This window comes from Corythoichthys intestinalis, chromosome 5, assembly GCF_030265065.1.
Source record: "Corythoichthys intestinalis isolate RoL2023-P3 chromosome 5, ASM3026506v1, whole genome shotgun sequence".
Classification (NCBI taxonomy): domain Eukaryota; kingdom Metazoa; phylum Chordata; class Actinopteri; order Syngnathiformes; family Syngnathidae; genus Corythoichthys; species Corythoichthys intestinalis.
The window spans coordinates 38,243,889-38,261,586 of NC_080399.1; the positions used below are offsets into that span (position 1 = coordinate 38,243,889).

The 17,698-nt window shown below is 39.4% G+C and overlaps 2 protein-coding genes across 6 annotated transcripts in view; both read left to right on the top strand.

Annotated features, from left to right (window-relative positions):
• The window catches only part of nup93 (nucleoporin 93), a 40,028-nt gene extending 38,226 nt beyond the window's left edge, over positions 1 to 1,802 (top strand). The window contains exons 16-22 of one of the 3 annotated variants that reach the window (XM_057837013.1): positions 67 to 111; positions 268 to 384; positions 498 to 616; positions 716 to 833; positions 967 to 1,050; positions 1,129 to 1,257; positions 1,447 to 1,802. In XM_057837013.1, coding sequence (XP_057692996.1) covers positions 67 to 111; positions 268 to 384; positions 498 to 616; positions 716 to 833; positions 967 to 1,050; positions 1,129 to 1,257; positions 1,447 to 1,554 — 720 coding nt within the window. In that variant the 3' untranslated portion in view covers positions 1,555 to 1,802. Of the gene's footprint in view, positions 1 to 66; positions 112 to 267; positions 385 to 497; positions 617 to 715; positions 834 to 966; positions 1,051 to 1,128; positions 1,258 to 1,443 lie in introns of all 3 variants that reach the window. The other 2 variants (XM_057837012.1, XM_057837014.1) reach the window with 2 other exon arrangements.
• Positions 1,803 to 9,169: 7,367 nt separating this feature from the next.
• Positions 9,170 to 17,566, top strand: zpd (zona pellucida glycoprotein d). 3 transcript variants are annotated; one of them, XM_057837195.1, is made up of 10 exons: positions 9,170 to 9,359; positions 9,475 to 9,526; positions 9,585 to 9,695; positions 14,286 to 14,494; positions 14,580 to 14,737; positions 15,813 to 15,927; positions 16,006 to 16,133; positions 16,214 to 16,397; positions 16,511 to 16,616; positions 16,732 to 17,566. In XM_057837195.1, exons 1-10 carry the CDS (start codon positions 9,339 to 9,341, stop codon positions 16,818 to 16,820), a joined length of 1,173 nt encoding a protein of 390 aa, XP_057693178.1. In that variant the 5' UTR covers positions 9,170 to 9,338; the 3' UTR covers positions 16,821 to 17,566. The 3 variants fall into 3 exon arrangements, with proteins under 3 accessions (XP_057693178.1, XP_057693179.1, XP_057693177.1); XM_057837196.1 differs by having other exon boundaries at positions 9,452 to 9,526; positions 16,699 to 17,565; XM_057837194.1 differs by having other exon boundaries at positions 16,699 to 17,563.
• The last annotated feature ends 132 nt before the right edge of the window (positions 17,567 to 17,698 follow it).

Below are 17,698 nucleotides of genomic sequence, written 5' to 3' on the forward strand. Positions count from 1 at the left end.
AGTAGATTAAACCTCCACAAAATAAAGCAATTTATTAATTTGCTTTATTATTTCTGTCCATTACAGTTTGATATGTTACTCGGAAGACTGGAAAAGGATGGAAGCAAGAGGGTAAGATTTTATTTTTTCCCCATTTTTCTTCGAGCTCTGAAAATTCTTTAACTAAACCAAGAAGCACTCCAGTTGGAGTTTTGCCTGGGAAGGGTTCTGGGCTTAAACATGTGCTTTCCACCTACTGTATACCTGATTGGACCTGTCTTACTCTAGCCTGGGGTCATTGATAAGTTTGCTGGAGACACCAGAGCGACCATTAGTAAAGTGGCCTTGAAAGCAGAGAACAAAGGTTTGTTTGAGGAAGCAGTCAAACTCTATGAGCTGGCCAAGGTGAGTCCTTGATCTTAGGCTTGCTTTCTTCTATAACACACCTCATTTACACTCTTCTGACATTTCCTTTTGTCACCCCTCTCTGCGTTACCCAACCTGTTGGCTGGGAGAAGAATCCAGACAAGGTGTTGGAGCTAATGAACAGGTTGTTGAGTCCTGTCATTGCTCAGGTCAGCGCTCCTCAGTCTAATAAGGAAAGGCTAAAAAACACTGCAGTGGCCATCGCGGAGAGGTCAGGATACACTGAAAAGCACATATACACTACTTGAATTTTTTTCCAGTTCATATAAATGGTTAAAGCAAGAGATTTTTGGGGTGCCTCTTCTTACAGGTACCGCACTCAAGGGATTGCAGGAGACAAGTTTATTGACAGCACGTTCTACCTTCTTCTGGATCTGATGACCTTTTTTGATGAGTACCACACAGGTCACATTGATCGAGCATATGACGTGAGTACTTCAGAATTTGTCATTGTTTTGAAGATTGCATTTGCATGAAGAGTGCATTTGTGATGTTAAAATGTCACAATCTTCAGAGGTGATACTATGTGAGGTTTAACGGCTTTGATATTGTCTCTGCCAGGTGATGGAGCGTCTGAAGCTTCTGCCTCTCAACCAGGAAAGTGTGGAGGAGAGAGTGGCGGCTTTCAGGAGCTTCAGTGATGAGGTAATGATGATTTCTCGTATCAAAATAGAAACAATGGGACACTATGTACATCTTTTCTTTTTTTCATCCCTTCTGCAGGTGCGTCACAACCTATCAGAAGTGCTACTTGCCTCCATGAACATCCTGTACACTCAGTACAAGCGTCTGAAGGGGGCACCAGCTGGCACCCCGGGACGAGCTCAGAGGACATTGGATGACAGAGACACGGTGAGGAATAGCTTGAAAGGAGTGGTAGTGAAAGGCGATCATTCATAGACATTCCTTAGATGCTCATCCATAAATTTACTGACTTGCTTTTCTTCTGATGCCAAATGGTATTTTGTGGGGTGTTGTTTTACCCGTTAGAACTAAAGTTGCGTCTGTTGATTTCTATTCGGTGTCTTGTGATCACAGCAGCTGCGCTGCCAAGCTCGAGCCCTGGTCACCTTCGCTGGGATGATTCCTTACAACATGGCAGGAGACACAAATGCCAGACTGGTGCAAATGGAATTACTGATGAACTGAGATGACATGACACACAATTAACAACTATGGGATGTTTTTGTTACCAGAACCCATTACCACACTCTCATTTTCATAATTTCATTTTGATAAGGCAAACATTCGTTGTCTGTGTTCACAACTTTGTATCTTGTCTTTGTCATTAGTTTATTTCTTTTGATTCAGTTTGCCATTGTACCGTTTTATATTTTTGCTTAACATTATTTGAAATAAAAAGTTTTTTTCTGTTGTCTTTTTGTTGCATTCATTTTTTTTTTTTTTTTTGGGCTTATTTATTAAAACTGCCTTATTTGCTCGCATGCATTTGTTAATGCAGTCAAGGTTTCAGGAAAGAAAATGGCACATCCTTCTGTGAAACCTTTGCTCATTTCACATTTTGAACATAGACAGTTTGTTTTATGCAACCCCGGAGGCTCAAACTTGTCTACATACATTCCGTATCGAAAGCATCATGTTCTTTTTTTGTTTGCTTCATTTTGTATTTCCATGAATAACTTGAAACCTCAAATCTGTTACAACTGGTTATGAAAAAGACTAAATTAGTTCGAAATGAAAAAAAAAATCTGTATTGGTTGCAAGTTGTGCCATTCTACTATATCTACAAAACACTTGTTTAAGCATAATGCAAATTTAAAGTTATATCTAGTGTAGAAATGTAACGTTTTTGGAGATGGTGACAGACTGGCAAATCATTCTTAATATTTTATAGGATACGGTCAGGTTTTCAGTCCAGTCTTGAAATAATGTGTGAAGGAAAGTCTGTTTTGACAATCATTGTCTGACTGCCATCTCTGTGAGTAACACCCACACCGCCACATTCATCAGCTATTCTGTATGGCCCACACTCTGTGTCCTTTAGATTGGCCTGAGAGAACACAGATGGAGGCTCATTCTGTCAGTGCTGCTCCACATACTGTACAAACATGAGGTTCACTCAGGGCCACAGACTCTGCTAACAGCCACAATTCAGTTCATCCCGTTGTATTTCATCACATAGACCAGGCTCATCACTTGATATCACGAGGAGCGCTCTGCTGTTAAGGACAGCTCGTGCCGTTCGAATGATGCAAGCATCCTGCAGCAGCAGCAGCCGCCGCAGCAGAAGATGTGTCCCTCAGGTGCGTGTGCCCCAGCTGGTGTTGTGAATCAGGCCGATGACAGACACCGCCTACAAGCCGGCTATTTCACAACACCAGGGTGGCACTGCACCACTGTCGACGAGGACTGACAAATGAATTTGCATTAATGTGTGGGGACAAGTCAAATTTCAAGGGAGTCAATAAAATGTTAAATGGTCTGCTTATTGGAGTTTCTCCTCTACTGTCTTGCTAGCTCATGAAAGTAAAGTTTATTACATTTTCACAAATAAGTTTGCAAAGCATCTACTTACATATCTACAATACAAGCCCTTCCTTACCCCCAACACACACACACACACACCCCTACACATGATATAACAATCTATTTCATCATAGAACTTTTTTTTGGTGTTGCTGTTAATGAAGTGTCCTGCATGTGGGACCCGAATTGTTGACAAAAGACACAAAACAGCATTATTTACAGTTGTTTTGAAATATATTTAACCCCGGCTGCTATGTAGTGTTGTAGAAAGTCTGACATATATTCATGCATTCATTAATCTTCCGTGCTGCTTATCCTCACAAGGGACTACTTTTGGCAATTACAAAAGAAGACCTTGTGTCGAGAACATCACATTTTGGGTCCTGTAGGCCACAACAATAACATTTGGTATACAAGGTATTGACTATTTTTTATTTTCAAATGTGTTTTTATTTTTATTTTTTTATGTATACAATTAACTAAAACAATTAATACAATAAAAATCACAAATACCATCTGGTTATTACCTCCAAATGAATGAATGAATGAAATATTTATTGTCATCATCATCGGTATCATTGACAATCAGTGACAATTACAAAATGTGATATGATTTGCCCGAAGGAACCGAAGAAGAAGGAGACAAAGGCAGACGGGAGGAAGCATATGCTTATCAGTTTCCCGTCCCCCATACAACTGAAGACGCACACTCAGACATAGTACATACATCAGATGGCCACAAACTCTACAATAACACAATCAACAATCTGGGTTTACAATAACTCGGCGTCCAGTCAAGCAGCTCGATTAATTTCAGGGCGTACAAGGTTATGGCTTTGTCATGTCCCTGATATTTTAGCATCTGTTTGCTGTGGGAACATTTTGTTGTGGCTATGTGTGTGGCAAAAGTGATTATGTGTTATCACAGCTGGTGTGAGTAGCGACTCAAAATGCTTTTCTTATAAGTCTCTTAAAAGACTACATTCCTAAGGTGTACATGGTGGCAACAATTGGCGCACACAAAGATCACTGTAACAGTTTAATCAGACATGAATGTATGAGGAAAATCAAACAACATGTTATACATATTTTATCCCAAGATTAACGGCTCCACAACAAAAAACATGCTTATTGTTCGTTTTATACAGTATCTTTTCCATATACTCTGTAAGCTGGACATTTGAATCAGGAGCTCGGTTGACACAGCAGATAATTATGGTTTTACAATTGGGGATAAGGAGCTCAATTGTAATACATTCCAGGAGATTGTCAAACATAATTGCAACACCCCTCCACCCTTAGATGCCCGATTGATTTGTGCCATGTTATATCCGTGCAAATTAAAGTCAGAGCTTTTGTTATCTTTAGTAGATAATCCTTAATGTGTTCAAAATTCTTGTAGAGACTCCTGCTGTTGATAAGTTTCAGCTTACCATCCACATCCACGAGTTGTTATACTGGTCCGCTGTGTAGTATTTACAGTTATCCAGCTATTGTAGAAGTTGTGGTCCAGAAGTGTGGTGTTAGATGTCATCATTAATTTTCAAGTGAGGTCAGCTGGTAAAGACTCCTAATAGCTTTAATCTTCATATCTTGCATCTTGACAAGGATACTGCAATCGGAGACCCAGGTGTTGGCGATTTTCCCAGCTTTCTTGAGTTGACGTGCTTTTCTTGCAATTTCGGCATTTCGGCGAGTCGTCATTCAAAAAAATCTTCGACTCTTTCAGGTGGCGGCACTAGTTAAGCAGGGCAGTCTTGGTCTTGTGGTCTGCCAGCTTCATGAGCCCCGTCGCCGGTCCTCTCCCCCAAGATGGGAGCAGAAAGCAGCGACAGATGTCCAGCGGTTCCATGTTTATTCCATACTCTTTCAGCTTAGCAACTGCCAGTTGCGCCACTGTATCACCTGGGCTAGGCGTCAGTTGTAATCCAGAAATTATGAGCTCATTTGCGCGCCGGCACTGGTCAACATCGTCAGCCAAAATTTCCAGCCTCTTGATGCGAACATCTCTCTCCTCGACCGCCTGCTTGAGTTTCTCGTTTTCAGCGCGCATTAACTGGAGCTCTCTGACGATTTCTTGATTCTGGTTTTGAATCAAGCCAGTCAAGGAGACCTCCAATTTCTGTATGGAGGATTTTATTTCATCCAAGTCTCCAGGTTTCAAATTCTCTGGAGCCATACTGCTGGCCCTGAGTTGGCCCTGAGCGCTTATCGGTTGAGATAAGTTGTTCTTGGGAGCTCAGAAGAGTGCGTCTGTTCACAGCTTGAGCTGAATCAAGAATAAACACTACAGTAAATACATATACTGTGTATATATACATATACTACATGTAAATATATATATATATATATATATATATATATATATATATATATATATATATATATATATATATATACAGTGGTACCTCTACATACGATCGCTTCGACACACGAACTTTTCAACATCCGACGTAAAATTTGACTCGCCATTTGTTTCTACATCCGACGACATGCTCGAAATACGACGACAATGGCAGCACCGCTGACGAATGCACGACGGATTTTCTTGTGTGACAAATCAACACGGGTTTCAGAAAAGGTTGGTACAGGTGGTAAAACAAGGAAAAAGTTGACGCTTACCTTCTAAATGAAGATGCAAATGACAGAAAAATATGAGCGTGGGGTGAAATGGCTCAACAATACATCTCCACGGTCCTCCTCCGACCATCGTTCGCCAGTCTTTATAAGTTAAGCTGACAATTCTTATTGTGGTAACATCTCCAGAGAAATCGCCAGCTTCGCCACGTTTTCATAATTTCTTTCACAACTTATTCAACACAAAACGCCTGCTGTCTGCCGCAATTGACGATGTTCTCAAGAAAGCATTGAAAGCGAAAGTAAACTCTCACCCGCTCCCCTCCCTCTTTGACACGTCAGCCCCGCGGTGCCTTCAGGTACAGAAAAAAACGTCCGCCTTTTAGAACCCGTTTCGTTACACTATTACAGGAATTATTCTTATTATTATATTATTAATCCGATTTTTATTTATTATTTATTTGTTTTGCTATATGTAATTGCCATTTGTAATAGTACCAGCAGTATTTTTTAAGGATTTAGTGCAGGTTTTTGGGCTGTGGAACGAATTAATGGAATTATAATGTATTCCTATGGGAAAATCCTGCTCGACATACGACCATTTCGACTTACAAACAAGGTCCTGGAACGGATTAACTTCGTATGTAGAGGTACCACTGTATATATATATATATATATATATATATATATATATATATATATATATATATACATATATATATATATATATATATATATATATATTCTAAGTATTTAACTTGTTGCCTGCCAACGACAAAGATGGATGTCCAATTCATATAAACTTAGAGGACGAGCTGTGAATGCTCCAGTTTCAGTGCCATTGACGTGGCTAGACAGCCAGTCCATTTTGATCGCTGGCAGCCCCTACCAGTCAAAATGGATTGGACGCCAAGCCCTGTCAATGTCAGCCAATAAGTTAAATGAGTGTCCTATAAAGGCACATGACAGTTGAACATGACGATTCAGTATTTCAGGCTTGATCTTTCCAGCACTGACGACCTGCAAAGCTACTTCATCAATCACTAGTGCTCTATTAACCACAACCTCTTCTGCTCCAGTCACAAACCGATGGAAAATGACCAATAATGGCGTCTGGGGAAATGGCCCCCTTATAGCCTCTGGCCATTTGATACAATGTGGCACACTTATTGCATTCATTTGGAATGCTGCCATCTCCAACCACAGACACATGACAGCCTGTCTAATTGTGACACATTCAGAAGTTTTTATGTGCACGTCTGTTTACCTCGTAAGATTAAAATATTTTTTCAAAAGTGCCACCGAGCAGTCAAGTGGTTATAGCTAAACCTTCTTGAATGGGTTTTGCAGTTTTTTCCTTGTGATTGCGTGCATCAGTTTTCTTTGGGTGTTTAGTCCAACTTACTCACACGTTCATCCAGTAAATACCCATTGAGCAAATCGAAGAAAATTCATTTACTTTTGTAACTGTGAGCCTCAGTGTTTCTTTATATACATGCTGTATTTGCCCTGCAAGTTACTGGCAAGTACCAGACCACACCAAAGTATGATGGTACATAGTATACCAGAGGCCTATTCTGCATAAGGCCCCTCAAAGGTATGGCTGCTGTGACCCAATTACAATGACAAATAACACAAAAATTTTAACAGCCTAAATAACGTTTTGAACACTCAGATTCTTAAGAAAGTAGTTAGCCATCCAGAGAGGTGAGTCCGACCTCTTGAATCAGGAATACAAGCATCTGCCTTCTGGCATCCGACTAACGGTTCCCCCAGCTCATAAAAAAAAATTCTTTATGTCTCTCTCCATCCGGGCTATTCAAAGGCGTAGGTTTGGTCTCAATATTGGTAGGGACAATATAAGAGCACAACCTGCATGTACACTTTTTGCTGGGGACGGGACATTAATAAGACCAAACAGATTAGGTGAACGGGGGTCAGGGTTATATTTCTCACCAATATGAACTTAATTAATAATAGGCTAAATAATCAATGCAAAAATAAATCTGTATTGACTTGTACTAACGTTCACACTGCAAATTCATAACGTCTTAATCAGATAATTCTTTTTAAATCTAGTCGAATACATTTCTCCATCTTGTTTTGAGTGTTAGACTAGTTAACAGTTTAATGGGTCGGATTTTTCAATGTACTTTAGGTAAATATTTCCATTTGTTCTGATTAAGCCCATACCTCCAAGGGTTGGTCATTTTTCGCCAAAATCAAGGGGAAAATGCTTTCAAATAATGTTTTAAACAATATAAATTCTTGAATTAAGAAAATTTCTGACGAAATAATTTTTATAAAGGTTAAATTTACTCACTTTTGCGTAAAATAAGATTATTTTCAGTGAGCTATTTTTCTTATTTCAAGACACCCGAGTAAAATTACCTGAAGCACTGGCAGATAAATTCACTTATTTCTAGTAGATTTACACTGAAAACAAGGAAATTTAGCTCGTTATCAGCCAATCAAACGTCCGTTTCAGGAAAAAAATGGTGTCAGTGTAAATCTGAACATAAAAGTAATTCACTTCAGAGGGGTGCGCGAACCCACGTCTTATTAAATGACAGACACTTCTGCTGCAGTGCCATTATTACTGTAATTATACTACCTTTTAAAAGGGATTTTATACACTCTCACAGGGGCGTTACCGGGGGCGGGGGGGCAGTGCCCACCCACGAACACGCTCTGCCCACCCAAAGAAAACTGGATATAGTACTAACGGCAGTCTGGGCACTGCGAATGGTATCCCATTCATATTGATTGTGTTCCTAGGGGGCGCTACACACATTTACGCTTTTTTTTAAAATATTTATTTTATTTTATTTTTTTACATTTTTCAACGGTGTTCACCTGGCTGTTGAGTTTGGTGAGTTTTGAAGCATTCCGAGGGGGTCAAAATAGGGCTCAAAGCGTCGGCGGGACAAAGAATGACAGCTAGGGGGTGCTTGGCGCTAAACAGTATATTTGGAACTTTTCTTTACACGGTATCAAAGATTGCGCCTGTCTTGACCTGCCTGGAGATTTTGGTGCATTTTGAAGCATTCTAAGGGGGTCAAATTCAGCTCAAAGGGGCTGTGGAACAAAGAATAACTATAATAATAATAAAACTGAGGAACCACAATAGGTTGGTTACTTAAAAAACATCTGCATGTCCATACTGTTTAGTTATGGATGTGTTCTAAGTCAAATCAAATCAACTTTTTATTTGTTTAGACGAAATCACAACAAGTTTTCTCAAGGAGAAAACGAAACATGTCTTAAGGTGCAGTAGCCCCACGCTGGATTTCGACCTACTTGAGCATTGAAGGTTTTTTTTCTTTTTTTTTTTTTTTTGCCTCCCCAGGTAAGACTAATGCCCACCCACACCTGGCATCCTGGTAACACCACTGCACTCTCACATACTGTAGTAAGATTCAGTCTTCTCTTTCGTTTCGAATGAACCATCACGTTTGTCAGTAAAGATGAGCGTTATAATGACATCTACTGGCCAAAATTCCAAACATTCCGGTCTAAATGAAATATTCTTCATTCGTCTTTTTATTATTGTTATTAATAAAATGATAGAAAAATATTAACTACCAGGAAAAACATGTCTCAAAACAAGTTCAGTAACATTAAAGTTAAGGGTTATCTTAAACAATGAAAGGATATAAAAGTTAAAGTGAGGCTAAATTGGTCAAGTTTTACCGCCATGATAGACCCCCAGGTGTTTTTAATTGCAGGACGTCCGGTGATGAAGACGATGACAACAGAACCAAACGGCCCGTTTGGCAGCGAATAAAAGTTTTGCAACTAAGATTTAAACTTTTAAAATTAATATTAAGAAAGAAATAAATAAAAACAACAAGAACAACAACGAAATAATGGCTATAAACGACTGTAAGGTGGGTGTGACATGACATTTTGTGTCACTGTGCCACAATGAAAGATACTTATAATAAATAACACACGAGTGCGTTTTCGATGTTTTGTTAAGGACGTCTCTCATGTTCACGACAGCTGGCTGTACTCCTCTTGCTGGTCCTTGGCTTCCCACGCCACCAAGTAACAGGTAATTCCGAACAAGTTCGATTAAAATAAAGTTGTGTCACTGTGAAATGTGTGATCAGGAATTTGCGACGTGGAGGTTTGCGCCACCAAACCAGAAAGATGTGCCTTGTCCAAAGACAAAACCACCTGTAAGTGCCTGGAAGGATTTTATGATGACCACTGTGACAAAGGTAGCCTTCTTTTTAACACTATTTTTGTTGGTTTCTCGTCCGCGTTGACCTGTTTGGTGACGAGTCTGCCATATTGGTACCTCAGGAAATCGTAAATATATTGTGCGAGATGCGAAATGCACACTGTAAACCAAACTGGATGGCCATTACACATGCCGGCCATTTTGCGTCAGTGGCATGCGATAAATGTAACATAAGCGACAGATACAGTAACTTTATACTTTAAATTATTTTTTCATCATAGTCTGAATCATAACCACGTTAACCCAGTTAAAAAAAAAAAAAAAGTCTGAAAAATCACTCGCGTTCACGGCAACTGAGCCCCCGGTGTACGGCGGAGATATTCTGTTTTAAGATGGCAGCAGGTTCCTTTTTTTTTTTTTTTTAATAACCCCGACGACTCCGACACTTTTGCATCTAGTTCTATTATATGTGATATCCAAAGGCGTAGGTTTGCAATTTGCAAAGGGACAGTAGGGAGATAACGCTACCAACTTTTCAGGATGCTCAAATTGTTCCCACCAACTCTTAAGCAACCTTATTTGCATTATATAATGAGTTCAGTTATATAGGCAGGGGTGCACATAATTTTTTTGCCCAGGTTCTCAGAGGAGGACCTGGAGATGTGACTTGAGCTTGAGAGCCGACCCGCCTGATGCGATAAATTTATGACAAGCTTTACTTAGAGCCAATTAACTTTAATTAATTATATTAACAATTAATGCTTGATTAAAATCAACTGGCACAACAAAATTGCCATTACTTTGAAGTGAAATGTAAAGAAATAAGCACCAATTCAAAATAAAGGGCATTATGCGGCTCCCACAATAACTCCAAGCCTTTTTAAAAGTGGGATATCCTCCTCATAAGACCTCATTGAACGTGCATGTTTAGCTTTGTAAAATGCGAGCAAAAACACGTTTGTCAGTGCATGTCGCTGTTCATTACCTTTATTCCGCCACTTGTCCATAGGGCGAGTGGGGTCCTGTTTGACATCGATAGTTTGCTTAATTGCCACATGCTCTGTTTTTTTCGTGCTTTTCAAAGTTTGGATGGCTGAAATTCTTTGACCCTACATAAAATGCGATGCTCTTATCGGCGACATTGGGATTCTCACGGCACATTTTGTACCGCATTTCTGTGCGAGCATCATTTGCTTCTAGCCATGGTACCTCCTGTAGCCACTTTTCAGCAAAAGTCCTTTTTTTCGGTAGCTCCGGTGACGTCTCTGTTGTCTGTCTTTTGACGGGGGTGGGGGAACACGGAAGTAATTTAGTGATGGCCAAATGAAGCCTCATGAAGCAATGAAGCTTTGCAGCCAATTGGTTTGCACATGTAGCAAAGCTTCATGGTGCTTCATTTACCCTATGGCGCCATCAAGTGGTCTAGAAGCCCAAGAGGTCAACATTGTTAAGAATTCAATGGCTATTTGCTTAAGACAAAGATATGAATGTGCTTGTGTTGGTAATTTAGTATGTGAACAAAATACAACAAGTGCTAAGGGTAATTTGTTATTCATTTTTATTTAGAAATAATAGCTTTCCCACAGTGGCTGGCTTTAAACAGTTTCTTTTTTTTTTGGAAAATATTTCACCAGCTTTAGAAAATATTCTTTCACAAGGCACAGATGAAGCTGGGGTGCAGAGAAATGTGAGTGCCAGTTTATATAAATTTGGGTAGGTATTCTTTTGTGCCTCCCAGTACACTAATGGATTGTTCATTCTGTTGATGTTTGGTTCAGATAGGTACACACACACACACTCACATTTATATTAAAGTAGTTTTTCTCCCTTACCTTATTGAAAGCAATCAAATCAAAATGTTCCCATACAGGGGAGGATCGCTCTTTTCGCGCAGGTTCCATCGCAAGCAAAGGACAAGGCTCGAAAAAAGATTGCACTGGTTGCACTGTTGCGCACAGATGTAACAAGTACAGGAGCCCGAAATCCACAAAATGTGAGATAACAGGCGATCGCCATTGTGTTTTGCAACCAATTTATACCGTAGTCTGTCCTGTTTTTGCAATGAGCGGCAAACGTTGGATCACTTCCGAAGCACTCACGAGATTCAGCCAGCCGCCGGCCGCCGGCGAGGCTTCCCACGTCATCATTTCCGGGTTTTGCCGAAATGAAGCGCGCCTCGCTACAAGCTTCGTGGAAACCCCCCTCCCATTACTCGACACAAGCTTCGGAACCTCGGCTCATTTCGTCCCATCACTAAAGTAATCACTCAGTGTGGCCTGCCACTTCAAAATTTTGAGAAGTTATTTTCTCGTGTCCGCCGCAAATACAGTGGTCCGCCATCGGTACGCAAAAGCGTATGGAAGCCGTTGAGGGCCAGCGCATTTGTCTACGTCCAGTACGCATGCGCGCATGCGGACCACTTATGTGCACCCCTGTATATAGGTAATTTAGATTGTCTTCCTACATGTTGTAAGGATAGAATTGACCCTACAATTGATAAGTGAATTATTTTCATAATGTTCAGACTTACATTTACCCCTTTTCACTTGCTGAATGTGCCGGTCGACCCCCCCCCCCCCCCCCCCCCCCCCCAATTGCACGTTTAATTGGTTGTTGACTAGCATTGCATACAATTTAAAAAGTATTTTCTACATTATTTATTTGAAAATATTTGTTATTTGCAGCATATGCAGACATTTTCAGAAAATCATACGTTAGCCATAATCGTGGTAAAACACCCTTTTTTTGTTAAGTTTAGCTGTGCTTGTGGACAAAAGCACTAGTGTTCTACTTGAAGGAAGGTTCCATTTAAAAAAGTTTTATACCCTGACAAAAAAAAAAAAGTTATATTTATTTTGACAGACAATGTTGAGTGGTCTTAATAGATCAGAGATTATTTACAAGTTTGTATTTGTTCTGCATGTTAATATAATTTATGTTCAAATATTACAATTTAAATCTGCTAATAAAATCTTTAAATTTATTCTGGAAGCTTTCAAAATGATTCTTTTGTAGTTTTTGAAACCAAAGGTTTCAATCAAACAGTGTGTCACCTGAACCAATACACATGAAAGTTTGTATAAATTAATAGATTGATTTTGCATTATAAATTAATAGATTGATTTTCCATTAATTATTTAGCCTATGAATTAATTAGTTCATATTCGTGAGAAATATAGCCCTGACCCCCGTTTACCCAATTTGTTTTAAGTCTTATTAATGTCTTGTCCCATAGCCATAGTTATACAAGTAGGTAATCGAAGTGGTAAACGGCCACTTAATGGGGGAAAAAAAAGAAAATATACATATATATATATATATATATATATATATATATATGTGTGTGTGTGTATATTAGGGCTGTCAAAATTATCGCGTTAACGGGCGGTAATTAGTTTTTAAAAATTAATCACGTTAAAATATACGATGCAATTAACGCACTTGCCCCGCTCAAACAGATTAAAATGACAGCACAGTGTCATGTCCACTTGTTACTTGTGTTTTTTGGTGTTTTGTCGACCTCTGCTGGCGCTTGGGTGCGACTGATTTTATGGGTTTCACCACCATGAGCAGTGTGTAATTTTGACATCAACAATGGCGAGCTACTAGTTTTTTTGATTGAAAATTTTACAAATTTTATTGAAACGTAAACATTAAGAGGGGTTTTAATATCAAATATATATAATAAAAACACTTGTAGTAACATTTATCTTTTAAGAACTACAAGTCTTTCTATCCATGGATCGCTTTAACAGAATGTTAATGTTAATGCCATCTTGATTTATTGTTATAATAAACAAATACAGTACTTATGTACAGTATGTTGAATGTATATATCCGTTTTGTCTTATCTTTCCATTCCAACAATAATTTACAGAAAAATATGGCATATTTTAGAGATGGTTTGAATTGCGATGAATTACGATTAATTTTTAAGCTGTGATTAACTGGATGAAACATTTTAACATTTTACCCCCCCCAACAACCCCACACACTAATGTAGATGTTAAATGTTGAAATGTTAATGGTTTGTCTCATAAGTAGATCCTAAAATGTGAATGTGTGATGTAATGAAGTAAGAGCCGTAATATTTAAATTTATATCAGAATTTTTATTTTTGGTGATTCCTGTGTTTTCAACTATGTAATAACGAGGATCACTGGGGTGGACATGCACTGAACCCATCCTTTGTTTTTTTTTTCAGCAGTTTCTCTTTGGGAACACACTTTTCTTTTGAAAAAACATGCCTTTTTTATAGCAATAGAGTCGGGCAGGGCTTTATGAATGAAGATTAATGCTTAGGTTTTAATGGACACTCAGATGAATTTATTAGAGCAATGTAATTGATTTTATTTTTCAGCTTGTTTTTCTTGTGAGTATTTTGGTTACTTTTTGAGATACGAGAGAAATGTTAGACACCTTGGTGCTGTATATAATACAGTTGGACACCACTGCACACTACAGCACTTTAAACTTTAAACTTCTAATGGTTATCTGACAGTGGGTCAAAACTACCGTATTTGTAAAAGTTATTGATTGATCTGTTATAATAATAGAAACTTTGATTTAGTTGCATGTTTTAGTTGTCCCTGTCTTTCGCTGAAAACAAAAATGTTCTTTTTAACAGATGCACACATCAAAGTATTTTGCACTAAAAAGTACATGGGTGTCAGAGCACGAGAGGAATTCTTCTTGTACTACAACACGCCGGTCACGTCTTTGCACCTGCCCAATAAATCGTGCAAAGCGTACAGGGAAGTCATCAACAAAGTTCCCTACTACATGGTCAAGCTAGCCAAAAATGAATACATCAGCTGTGGAGGCAAGTCGCTTGAGGTGAGTCAGCATCGCAAAATCCAGACTTGGACTTGTTGTCAAATTGGATTATAGCTAATGTCATAATTTTCATGTTTTTCTTTAGAAAAATTTTACTCATGTCACATACACCCTTAGTCTTCAGTCAGAGCCTCAGGCCATTGGAAACATCATCAGAGATCCAGTCATAAAGTTGGATTTCACATGCATCTTTCCGTTCATCAGAACAGTCAGCCTACCTTTTCCAATTGAGCCCATTTCCAGGTAAAGTCACAATTTCATTTCCCCATCCCTATTCACAACGCTATGTGTGTTGTTAAAACAATTATCTGAACCTAGCATACTTCTGCCTGTGCGTTTTGATCAGTGTATCCGTGGGGTCTTTAAAAAAAAACAAAAAACTTAAATCCAATAATTTGAATTTAAGGCCTTAAAATGTCTGGATTTCCCCTAAAATCTCATAAAATGTCTTAAATTCAATTTGGAAAGATCTTAAAAATCTATTGTCATTACTTTAATACTATTACTTGTAGTAGTACTTCATGCTCATTTGTATCGCAGTGTGAAAGAGCTGGGAATAAATTCATATACTTTGCATGTAATTCTGGGCCTCCAATTTTCCTTCAACTGTTTTGTACGTTTTTTACCAATATCGATGTGAAATGTGTCCTAAATTTTATTCATTACGGTCTTTTAAAAAAAGCCTTTACAAGTCTTAAATCTGGCTCGTTGAACCCTGCAGAGACCCTGTCAGCAGGCCTTAAGAATATCCATTTATTGCTATTGGACATAGTTCAGAGCAGCAAAATTTGATTCCAGGTACAGCGCAGCAAAATTTGATTCCAGGCACAACCTGCCAATAGGAACACATACAACAAACTCGTACATTGACAGACCAAACGAGTTGCCCGTTGTTTATTACCATCAAATGCGCTCTCGTTCATAAGAAGAAAAGAAACGAGGAACAAGAAAGGAAGGGGGAGAGGAACAAAAACAAACTGCTCATTTCTCTTCTAAAAAAATTTCAGATCCGGGGGGCGGGGGGAGTACATAGAAAAGCAAACGACAGATATCACACCAGTGGAGTGGAGTGTGGATGGAAAAATGTGGCTCAAAGCACATAAAAAACTAAAACTACCGAAATCAGCCATTATCACACTCATCTCCATAAAGTCAGAAGCGTTAGTGGATTTAGCCAATTTAGATTTCATGGCGACATTTGAATCTGTGGTGACACTGGCTGTGAGATCTGAGCGGAGAAAGTATTCTGAGAGCCCAGTCAAGTTATTAGCTAGGTGACCAGTCACCTGACTGAGTTGTTCTTTGTGCACATAAACAGTGAGGCGATGGTGCGCGTCGATGAGTTGGAGGCGACCATACAGATAATGCTGTACACGGATCATAGCTACACAACAGCCTTCAGCAGCGCCCCCACTGTGGAGCTGGGAGACCAGGTCATTGGTTTGGCTTCACTCTTAATTCTTCCTGGTCTATCCACGATTCTATTTCAATATCTTTTGACTTGAATTCAGGTTTATGTTGAGGTGGCCGTGACTGATCCCGCAGACTTTTTCCTTCTCCGCATAAACGACTGCTGGGCCACGCAGAGTCGGCATGCCAATGCCTCGGGGGGATTGGTTCACAGCCTGATTTGGAATGGGTCAGAACAGCTCGATAGTGACATTCACTCTGACACTCTCGTGCCATATTTATGAATCTTACTTCCTCCTCCGAGTCTAGGTGTGTAACTGACGACACGGTTGTCTTCCACGGCCTGAACGAGGGAGAGTCTGGCCTCAATGGGCAGAGCTCCACCATTCACTACAGCTTTGCCATGTTCCGCTTCAGTGTGGAGCCGCATTTGTTCTATCTGCACTGCACAGTGCAACTCTGTGACCCGGATGACAGAATATCCTGCACTCCTGTGAGCTCTTTACAGTCATCAAAGAAACTTCACAATGTCCACATATTATTGTCTCGTGTGACTGAGCTGGGAAGAGTTTATGCTGTTTAAAATAGTGTTTGGTGTGTTTCTAGAATTGCAAGTCCATCACTAAACGAGAAGCGGTGCACATGGACCCCGCCCAAGGGCTCTTGTCATATGGGCCCATCAGAATTGAAACTCCAGATAAACCTAGCTCTAGTAAGCCATTGTCGTATCATCGTCTTCTTTGCTTTTCATGATAATTTGGAAATAACCAAAGTTGGGTCTGTTTTGCTTGCAGACATAATGATGACTGTGGTTCTCCCCGTGGCAGGCGTCTGGGCCGTGGGCTTCATCCTCACCCTCCTCATCGCGATGGCAAGAGCCGGCAGTAGGAAGATTGCAAAGACTGAGCAGGCCTGATTGTTTCAATAAAATACTGAAATATTATATCTTTTTTATTGTCAAAAATCAGCAAGGCAAAAATACGACTGAGTTTCACTTAAATTAGTTGCTATAGCAGGTGTGTCCAAACTTTTCTCCTTGGACCCCTTTCAGAAAAATCAAAGGATGTAAAAGTAATCCTTCCCCTTTCATTTGTTGAACAGGGCACCGGAATCGGTTAAAAATATTGCGCTATTAAAATGTATTTATAGGCCGCCATTGACGGCGACAGACGTCGAATCCATTTTGACTGGAAGGTATGTTAGCGATCGAATTGGATTGGGCTTTATAACGGTCAATGACAGAAGGCTGATCACTCAATGCCAGGCTTCCCAGTTGAAATGGATTTGTCTTATTGTCAATAGCAATGACTGAGTTGAGGTTACCAGCAGCAATATAATCCAGAGGTACTGTAAAGCATATTGCTATATATGTAGTTTTATAGATTTTTACACTCTTGAAACTTTGCAGAGAAAAGAAAATGTCCAGTGACAGCAGAAAAAAAAAGCTGAGAAAATCGCAACCAAGAGAACACAATTCATCACATTAGATTATTTATTTTTTTAAGTTTTGGTGAAAACACTTCTACACTGGCCTGTGCTACAGCAAATACAAATGGGATGGGTGGATCTATGTTTTTCTTTGGCTGCCATTTATTGCGAATGACATCTGTCAATTAGGGCTGGCTTTGAATGAGCAAACTGTTTCCTATAATTACATGTTATATGTGTGTATATATGATGTCTTTTTTTTTTTTTTTTTTTTAATTGTATCTAATGTTGACATCTGTATGTATCTTTCAATGACTGTCAATTGTGTTTATGAAGCAGATGTCTGTAAACGTGTTGGGGGGGGGG